This window comes from Kryptolebias marmoratus, linkage group LG11 (genome assembly GCF_001649575.2).
Source record: "Kryptolebias marmoratus isolate JLee-2015 linkage group LG11, ASM164957v2, whole genome shotgun sequence".
NCBI lineage: Eukaryota > Metazoa > Chordata > Actinopteri > Cyprinodontiformes > Rivulidae > Kryptolebias > Kryptolebias marmoratus.
Window position 1 is genome coordinate 25101705 of NC_051440.1, and position 10398 is coordinate 25112102.

General features: G+C 39.3%; 1 protein-coding gene across 1 annotated transcript in view; it reads left to right on the forward strand.

Moving 5' to 3' along the window:
• The first annotated feature begins 308 nt into the window (after positions 1 to 308).
• Positions 309 to 10398, forward strand: part of syt9b (synaptotagmin IXb) — a 49568-nt gene continuing 39478 nt past the window's right edge. The window contains exon 1 of the mRNA XM_017428938.3: positions 309 to 905. Coding sequence (XP_017284427.1) covers positions 758 to 905 — 148 coding nt within the window. The 5' untranslated portion in view covers positions 309 to 757. The remainder of the gene's footprint in view (positions 906 to 10398) is intronic.

A 10398-nucleotide genomic window follows, 5' to 3' on the forward strand; every position in this document is an offset into this window, starting at 1 on the left:
TATTGCATGACATTTCACATAATGTTATGTTCGAGGTTTAACCAAAACAGCTCCAGCTCCATCATTTCATGAATTGAAAACTCTGGCATCAGAGGTGGGGGGGGCAACATGCATTTTTTCAAGGACTGTTGTAGATTTTATATTTCCATGAAGGGAGCAGATCTTTGACTTTCATCAGTGTGAGACAGAAAAGACTGAACGGGTTCATCTTGTTGTTCAGGAGGAGGGAAGGCATGAATCTCTTCTGGCTTTCCCTCAGAGGACTGAAGCTAATCCTTGGATAGCTTGGCTGTGGAGGTGGAGGTGGAGGGGGTGTTGATGGAGGCAGAACTTCCTGTCTGTCTCTCTGCATCTCGGTGCATTGAGAAACAGAGAAAGCCGCGCATTCATTCAAGGACCTTGACTGGCGCTGCTGAAGCCTGAAGTCTCAGTGATTCAGCAGCATCACTGAGAAGACGGGAGGAGAAGAGACGCTTTTTATTCCTCAGCAGCAACACCATGCGAGCAAGGACCCTTTCTAACTTCTCACATTCAAGTTTAAACCTCGCGCTTTCATTTAAACTCACCTAAACTTCCGAGTTTCTGTAGATTTCGCGGATGCGTCGCGCGCGCAGGAACTATCCAGGGGTGTAGCCACGGTGTTCTGTCGTGCGTCTTTACGCTGCTTGATGCGCTTTGTATGACTGAGTGATTGTGTGATTGTGTGTGGCAAAGAGAGGAGGATCAGCCGGGGCAGTCAGGAGGATGCTGGAGGGCAATGCCTGCAGAAAGAGAGGATGAGATTTGTCGAAAGGCGCTGGAACTGCTGTCCGACCTGTGCTCCAAGGGAGAGGTGCAGGACGACAACTGCCTGGATTTCATCTACTACTTCAGGGACCTGGCCAGACCGCGCTACACGGACTCAGGTCAGCCTCTTTCAGCTATGGTTATGTGCGTAAGTTACGCGTTTCAGACACATTATGAGCTCCAGGGGCAGATTAACAACAACTTTGTATTTTTAGAAAAAAACACCAGAAGCGAAGTGTTTTATTTCAGCAGCTGGTGTGCGAGAGAGGGAACACTTTTTGTTCCTCTTATGCATAAAGATTAAAATAAAATAAAATTGCAAACTGCAAAAGTATACATGTAAAAGATCTTTGCAGCTAAAGTTGTGAACATTTATTGGATTTCTTTGTGCATTTATGGTAAGTCTGAAACAGAGCTGAAGGAAAACTGTTAAGACCATCTAGAAGTGCAAACACACACACACACACACACACACATCAAACACTGGTTGTCACTGTAAGGTTCACTGCAAATGCAAGAAGAGAATGAACTGTGAACTTGTTTGAATCCATTAGCACCAGAAGATTTCACAAAGTGTTTCAGATCTATATGTGTGTGTGTGTGTGTGTGTGGATGCTGCAGGAGGAGCCACTCTCCTCACAGACTGAATGGAAGTGATGGTTTGATTTCTTTTTTACGCTGGCAGCCTGGAAAGGGGGGGAGAGAGAGTGAGACACAGCCCCACCCGATATTAAATCACAACACATCGCTGTGCAGCCATGGATCTAAAAAACTAAAAAAAACAAACAAACAAAGAAAAAAACAGATTCATTCATGTAAAAAAGACATTTTAGACTTCCAAACTGGAGCGGTTCATTGGAATTTATTTTAAAAGCAACCATCTGATCAGTCATGAAGAATTTCCCTTGAAAACATTATAAAAGACCATGAAAAACTGTAAAAAAATAAAATAAAATCAAACTAAAGGAATATCATGGGGTACCGTTGAAGGGTAGTTCCTAAAAATAAGAAATTCTAAGTTATTTGATCAAAGCAGGATCCCATAGATAATTCCTTCTGTTCCTTTGGGATTAAATGTTTAGGAGAAAGCATGTAAGTTAGCACTTTATGTGATCCACAGTGTGTATACAAACATTTTTTTCTTTGCTTTTTATTACAAGTGAAAAGGCAGAGCCTTTCAAAATGTTACAATCCATTATTAAACATGTATGATGGAGAGAAGGTTCAAGCTACCAGATTGGCTCCCTGGAGACTCTGTGACCCACTTCCTCTTGTAGTCTGCCATAAACGTACGCACACACAGTTTGATTCCCAACAACCAACTTTCCCTGTGAGCATCTTGGGAGAGGCTGCAGCTGATCATTGATACTCAAAGTTTTCCCTGATTTCTTTGCAGCTTTAGAGTCTCAAAAGGCTCCATCCAACCGAGACAGGAACAAATGGTTTACAGAGCCACAGCTGGAGAGGAGAGTTTATCTGCTCGCACCACAGGAAGCACATTATGCATCCACATGAGACTGTGGTTTGTGCACCTTTTTGCTTTAAAGGTGCAAAGTATGAAACCAAACATGAAAAAGTTATCCTTAACTACATTAAACATTGCAGTATGAAAGAGTTTACTCCAGTAGATTCCCAGATATATTGAATGCAGTTCTGAAACAGGTCCACACTTAATCTAAACAAAGGACTTCTGCAGGAAATCATGTGGAAGCTTAAATAATGGTAACAAATATGGCTGGTAAGTTTAACCTATTTTCAATCACTTTGGCTGTTTCCATAGTTAAACAAACACACGTGGTTTTTGGCATCTGGCCACAAATTTTGCTTACAAATTTTTAATTTGAGGTTGGGGAAAAAAAGTGCTGTATGCACCCATCCTGTCAGTATTTTCTTGAACCGCATCAGGATGCAGCTTCGTCCTAGAACACAGGTGTCAAACTCCATTCCTCTGGGGCCGCTCTCCTGCATTTTTTAGACGTGTTCTTAATTTAAAACACCTGGTTTAAATGGATGACTTGTTGCCATGCTCCTGGAGAAATTGATGATTTGGTGAGGAGGTGATTAAACCATTTGAATCAGGTGTGTTGGGCAGAAAAGTCTAAATCTCCCAGGACTGCGGCCCTCGAGGCCTGGAGTCTGACACCTCTGTCCTAGAAGATCAGGCCACGCTAGCGTGATGCTACCACCACGTGTGTCACGTCTGAACTATGTTACGTTTAGGATCTTGTCACCTTCACGTCTTAGCCTAAAGGCAGTATTTCTCTGAGCTTTGACTGTTGGCAGTTATTTGGCAACCAGCATTCTTGTTGGAGTCTCCAAAACGTCTCCAGACGTTTGTAGGGGTTCTCAGTATTTTCGTGTGAGTCGCAGAGGCTTGCAGTCTTCTCACTCGAGTTTTAAACATGTTGAAAAAAAAAACCTGTGTGACAAATTTTCTCTCAAAATAGTCAGTTTTTGTGTGCATGTCTCAAACTTTTTTTTTTTTTAATTTTGAAATGTGGGGGCGGCTGCCAAGGTGGGTGAAAGATGAGCTGAGGCAGGTTGATGTGTGCGAAGGTGGGCAACAAAACACCGTGCATGGCCTAGAATAGAGTTTTACAAGCTGTGCAACACAAAAATATGTCATCATTTTAAAAAAATTGACCACTCATAACAAATGTTGCCAAACTAGCGACTTTCTTGCTGTATTCAGTGAGCATTCAGACCCCTGTAGTGATCCAGGACCTCAATGATAAACCACCACAAGAGGTTTTGTGCACGTAATGGTGAGCCCACCGCATTTTAAATCCGGCCCTGAAGATCTTACAGAGACCCTGCAAAGACCATTCATGTTCTGGTGTGGGTTTTTTACATCATAGCAAAGTTGTTATAAAGTTATACAGGGGCACTTGTGTTGAAGTTAGCAAAATAGTTGCATCTAGTAACGATCAGTTTATAAAACCCTTGAAATCAGGTCCAATCATGTGCTCACCACTGAAAATCATCACGCTGTTCTCCTGTGTCACTATTTTTACTATAAATGGCACCTTTCTGCTATAACACCAGAAGACTATAAAGGATGTTTTCAGATTTGAAATGATTGTTTATAATTTAGTCAAGTGGATTAAGTTTAGTGATTGCACAGATTTAACAAAAACAAGCTGCTAAGTCTCCCTTGGATTGTGCTGCAGATGTAGAATTCAAAACTTATTTAAATTTTATATCAGACTACTTACCTCAGGTCTTTGCTGTTTGTCGTTTCCAGATAAAGTCCCTGCGTGATTCGCTTTGAAAACAAATTTACTTTACAAGATCTGTTATACTCCAGATTCTAACAACGTTTAGCTTCTAATCTGTTAGGAAGGTAATTATTCCCCTAAATCAATGTGTCTGATTTTCTCTGGGCCTCTGGCAATGCTTCTTTCAGGATAATATGCAAACCAAATTACGGTGACACCCACATTTCCACTTGATCTCTCTCTATGAAAATGGGAGATGTCAAAAGCAACTTTTAAAGAACACATTGTGCTCTTTGACTTTTTTTCATCCATTCAAATGATGTGAAACAGTGGTGTCCAATCCTGACCCTCAAGGGCAACTACCCTGCATGTTTTAGTTGTTTCTCAATACAACGCATGTAATTTAATGAATGAATTACCTCTTCAGCAAGTCCTCGAGCTCCGTAGAAGTCTGCTAATCACCCATTCATTCAAAACAGGTGCGTTGAAGCAGAGAAACCGAAAAAACCTGCAGGAAAGAGGCCCTCGAGGACCAGGATTGGGCACGACTGGTCTAAAATGTGACATAGCTTGAAGTAAATGGTTAAATAGTTTCTCACAAAGGATACTTTTCTAAGCTCATCTCATCTGCAGTCCAGGTTTTATTTAATGACAGTACCCTCAAACAATCTCAGATGAAAAATCTGTCTCAGTTCATTGTTTTTCACCAGGTCTTAAAGAAACAGCAGCTAAATTCAGGGAGCTAATGTTTACAAAAACGGTTGATTTTATTTCATTAGAGTTGCAAAAAACAAAGGTTGCACCAAAAGAACATTTATAAAAGCCAAGAGACATAAAATGACATAAACCATCATAAACCAGTAAAATGCAAAGAGTGGAATAATAATGTAACAAGAAGTTTCATTTTTTTGTGAAAATGCAGAATGAACGCTGAATGACAGCTAAAATGTCTTAAAGAAGCTAAAGCTGAGCAGAGCACCAGCCGAAAGGAGACAAAAAGAACAAAACATGAGTTACAAAATGCTGGCTAAAAACCTAAAGTAATAAAAATCCTATAAAATATCAAAACACAAGCTAAAAACTAAAAGTAGGAAAAAACTAGCTAAAAGCTAAATGTGGCAAAACAGTAGCTAAAAGTTTCAAGTTGCAAAAGAGAAGCTAAAAGAAGCAAAAGGCTAACTAAAAGCTGAACGTAGCAAAAGGTTCGCTAGTAGCTAAAAATAGCAAAATGCTAGCTAAAAACTGAAAGTAGGAAAAAACTAGCTATAGGCTAAATGTTGCAAAAAGCTACTTAAAACTAGCAAAACTGTAGCTAGAAGCTAAAAGTAGCAAAATGTTAACTAAAAGGTAAACATAGCAAAAGGTTAGCTAGTGGCTAAAATAGCAAAATGCTAGCTAAAAACTGAAAGTAGGAAAAAGCTAGCTATAGGCTAAATGTTGCAAAAAGCTACCTAAAACTAGCAAAACTGTAGCTAGAAGCTAAAAGTAGAAAAAGTTTAAATAAAAGGTAAACATAGCAAACGGTTAGCTAGTGGCTAAAATAGCAAAATGCTAGCTAAAAACTGAAAGTAGCACATGAAGACAAAAATAAAGCAGCCGAAGCATATTTCAAAGACAATATTTTTGTCTCAGTGTATATTTGTGGGGAAAATATTTGTAAATAAAGTTAAATATTTTGAAAAGTATAAAAGTTACAAAAACCAAAAGTCACAGCAGCCACCTCCAGAATGAGCCGAAGGTTTTGACAAAAGAATGGCTAAAAAAGCACAAAGTATGCAGTACTTAGATTGTAAAAAATAAAATAAAAATAAACAAAACAGGAAAACAGTAATGTGACACAGAAACAGAATAAAACGACATAATAAAATAGTTTTATAAAAACCAAACAAAAAACACTGAATTAAAATAAAGTTGTCCAGCTGCCTGAGTCAAATGCCCGAAGAGGTGAGTCAAGAAGTGAGCGTTGGATCGGTCCTTGACATTTTCTAAGGTCTGAGCAGTTCTTTCATGCAGGAACTTCGTCCAACGTGTTGTTTCAAGGACAGGCTGCCGTGTTTTCGTTTCTTATTTTTAATCGGATCATAGCAATGTTTCCTTTTTAGAGCTGGAATGCAAAAAGCATGTTAATTTCTAGGTCTCCTTGTTGAGGGATTGATTAACTGTCGGGAGAAATAGGTTAGGTTTCATTACACCCCTGATTGCATTTTGGTGGTATTGTTGCCGGGCAACGTAACGTTATTGGATATTTGGTTTAGAAATCTTGGAGCCTCTGGTGATATTTTTGAGTGAGCCCAATAAAGCTAATGACTTGTTTTGTTTGTTTTTTTTGTTCTCGTCTTTAACCACTTGGCTGTGTAAAACCCGTTTTAGATTATGAACCCCACTCTCTGTCTTTTAGTCCCATATTGACCCCGTGTTGACTTGGACGTAGCTGCTTATTGAACCGAACTCATCGCTGGGCTCTCTGGAGGACGGCCAACTGTACACAGAAGCGTTTAATGAGCTGGCCTCAGGCTGCGACTCAATATCTGAGCGAAGTGGGCATTACAATCTCCAGAAAACAATAATTCTAGCGTAATCAGTGACTTTATCTGCTCACAGTAATTGTACAACCTAGGGCTGAATCATTTGGAGATATTTGGAAGCTTTTTTCCTTGAAAAGATGTCAATATAATAAACCTATCTTTATGAAAAATTGTCATTTGAACCAAAACAAAAGGACATTATTTTAGTCTGACCACAATAATATGTTGACTAATAGCAGAGGAGAGAGATTTCAGCTCTAACATATAGAAATTTTAAGAAAAAAATTCATGTTGCCTGCTGCCTTTCTTTCCTTTCTCAGTTTTAAACTAAATATCCTTTAACTACCCGCTCAACCATATGGTTGAGATAATTTTGGGTCACTATATCTCAATGAGAGGAGTGCCTAACTTGGTTCAACCTGGTTAAGCCATCTCTACCATTTGGCTGTTATTCGCTATCCTAAAGATATCCACTTATATGGTATATATATATATATGGCACATCCTGGTTGAAGCGGGAGTGAAGAAGAATACTATTCAAAGAAACAGTGCCTTCTAGTGGATATCTTTAGGATAGCGAATCACAGCCAAATGGTAGAGATGGCTTAACCAGGTTGAACCAAGTTAGGCACTCCTCTCCTTGAGATATAGTGACCCAAAATTACCTCAACCATATGGTTGAGCGGGTAGTTAAAGGGTTAAACTAAATATCCTTTTGGGTCAAATCTTGACCTGTTAGCACTCAAAGCCTGTTGGAGATGACTCTCAGCTACTGCAGCATCAAATTTTCGTTCAATATCTGTAAAAGTTACACTTTAGTTCAGACTCCAAACGACTCAACTCACATTTTTATCTCTTTTATCAAGTAACAAGGAGCAAAGAAGGGAGGTGGCTGCATTGCAAAAAGTCCTGCATTTCATAAATAGTCAATAAATATTGAATTTAAATAATAGGCTCATATGTTGGATCCTGTTATGATGATGCTACTCCAGCAGAAAAGGCTAATTACAGATAAATAACTGTATTTGACTTAAATATAAATATCAATATAATGTAATAATAAATTGAATATGCTGGTGTAGATTCTCAGTCATCCAGGCCATGGTAAATTCAAAAAAAGGACAAAACACCCAAAACACCCAAACCAAAACTGAGCGGAGTTGTGTATGCAGTTCAGTGCAGCAAAGAATGTTCAGACCTTTATATTGGAGAGACCAAACAACCTCTCCACAGACGCATGGCTCAACACAGGAGAGCCACCTCTTCTNGGACAGGACTCAGCTGTCCACCTACNCCTCAAGGATAAGGGACACTCCTTTGAGGACCAAAATGTTCATATTTTGGACCGAGAAGACAGATGGTTTGAGAGGGGGGTAAAAGAAGCCATCTATGTCAAAAAGGAGAAACCAACATTAAACAGAGGAGGAGGTCTCAGATTTCAGCTTTCAAAAACATATAATGGAGCTTTAGGCCTGATCCCCAGTCAGTTTCACTCCAATCAACACCTGCACTCATGTGACNAGAGTGGCCCNTCAGTGAGTCAGACAAACAAGGANTTCTAACGAGCCTCCATTGTTAGGAGAGTGAGAACAATTTGCAAGCAATCCAGCTTACATCACATCTCAGCTTTAAAAGCTCAACTCCACACTCTCTATTTCTGAATTGAGAAAGCTCCTCGGAGGAGAAGCGAAACGTCTTCAGCTACAGAATAGAAGTCCAGTTGTTTTTGTTTTTTAACTTTTTTTTTGAATAAATTGAATGTTTCACTAATAAATCAAAAAATGTTGTTGTATGAAAAAGTCTTGTTTTATGTTCTTTTTCTGATGTATAATTGCATATACGGTTAGATGATTATTGATTGAAAAAAAAAAAAGACTACGGATTTAAAGTAAATCCTTTTTTGGGCTTTTATTCTTTTCAAAAACCTGTTTGTTGAAGAGTTCAGATGCTTGTTTAACTAAGACTCGTAACGAGAAATTTAAATTCCAGTTTATATTGTTAGTTTGTTTCTCCAAAAACAACATCAGCATACTAACCTGGGAAAACAAGGCTCATTTTAATCTAAATTTAGACGGCAAACTTCGCTGGAAGACCCGTCAACACATGTTTATCAAATTCACAAAGGGGGCGGGGCTAAAGAGCACTCCGGAGAATTGGGACACACTACACCAGGGGTGTCCAATCCAGGTCCTCAGGGCCACCATCCTGCAGGTTTTACTTGTTCCTCTGCTCCAACACACCTGATTTGAATCAATGGGTGATTAACAGGCTTCTGCAGAACATGAAGAGGTGATTTAACCTCTGAATCAGGTGTGTTGGAGCAGGGAAACAAGGAAAACATGCAGGATGGAGGCCCTCCAGGGCCAGGATTGGAGACCCCTGCACTACACACTCAAACCCTTCAGCGTGAACGCGCATTTGAAGGACACGAGGGTGCAAGTGAGAGTATTGGGGACAGGCCTTTGTCTGTGCGTGGCGTCTGTGATGTCCAGCATCAGTTAGGCATTACTGAGAGGATTTTGTGTCTCCGATCAACGTCCACCTTGCTCGGGGTGTGACGGACAGACAGTAAAACCTCTTCGGAGGTGGAGGAACGTTGGTATCCAGTTGTCACCCCAAAGAATGCCTGTAACTTCAGAAATAAAAAAGTAGCAAAGTTTAAACTGACAGACGGTGCAAACCAACAAACAAGCATGCCCTCTGAAATCTAACTTCAGCTATAATAACGCTCACGTGCGCTATGATGATGGATAGAGCCGATAAGAAGCAATAAAAGAAAGCAAAGAGCTTTCAGAGCATTCACTAATGTAGCCATACAGAAGGAAAGGTTCAGGTGTATTCCAGTCCACTCAGATACATTAATAGGACCTATTTTTTTTTTTTTTGCATACAGTTTTTTAACCACGGACTGTTTAACAACCCAGTCCATAGACACCGAGGTCCAGTGACTAATAGATAACTAAAGATACGTTAGCAGAGTTTAAAGCTGGTAGTTTTTTTTGCACTATCAAAGCACCATCTGCTTCACACACAGCACCTTTTAGTGGGAGTCCCACTGAGAGGTTTTAGGCTTTTAAAAACTTCTTTTATCACGTTCCCACAGCAGATAAATCTCTTTTCCGTTTTCCAAATGTTGTGGTATTTCTGGCGTAAAACAGCTCTTTAATTTCTGGATTCTTTTTATAAGTGTCAGCCCTCAGGAGTTTTATTTTTTTGATCTCAGATCAACAGTTTAAACTTATTTTCAGAGACGGTTTTTTTATTAGTGTCGACAACCTTTGGTTCCCCCTTCACCAAGGAAGTCATTTTAAACTCCAAGGGCCTCATTTACTGAATCTCAAACGTAGGACTCGACCGGCAGGTAAAATATGTTCACTGTTTTTCTTTATCAGGTAAAAAGAAAACAAAGAATGCTGCCAGAGTATGGAATCTAAAATCAGAAATCCCTTCAACCACAAAGCTGGGCAGAAATATAAACTAAGGCTGGAGAGTGATGGAGATCAAGGACCTGACAGAAAACAAAGAAACAAAAAAATAAATAAATAAATGGTATATAGTACAAACAACCTCTCACGGTTTTCAGAAATCAGGAGAAAAAAATAGTAATCTGGTCCTTAAAGAAGATAAATAAACAATCCCTCCAGGATTTTGCAGGCATTTTTTGTGATTGTTGCGGGCTAAAATGGGGCATTTTCCTAAAAGTTGCGATTTTTTTTTACTAAAATCAATAAACAACCATAACTTTTAATATATAAACCAAAAATACTTCCTAGTTTTGTAAGATAATTCCCAACAAACATTGACATTCTCAAAAGGTGCTTTATTTGAGAACTTTGATAGCTTCTAAACTGACATTCATGAGCATTTCT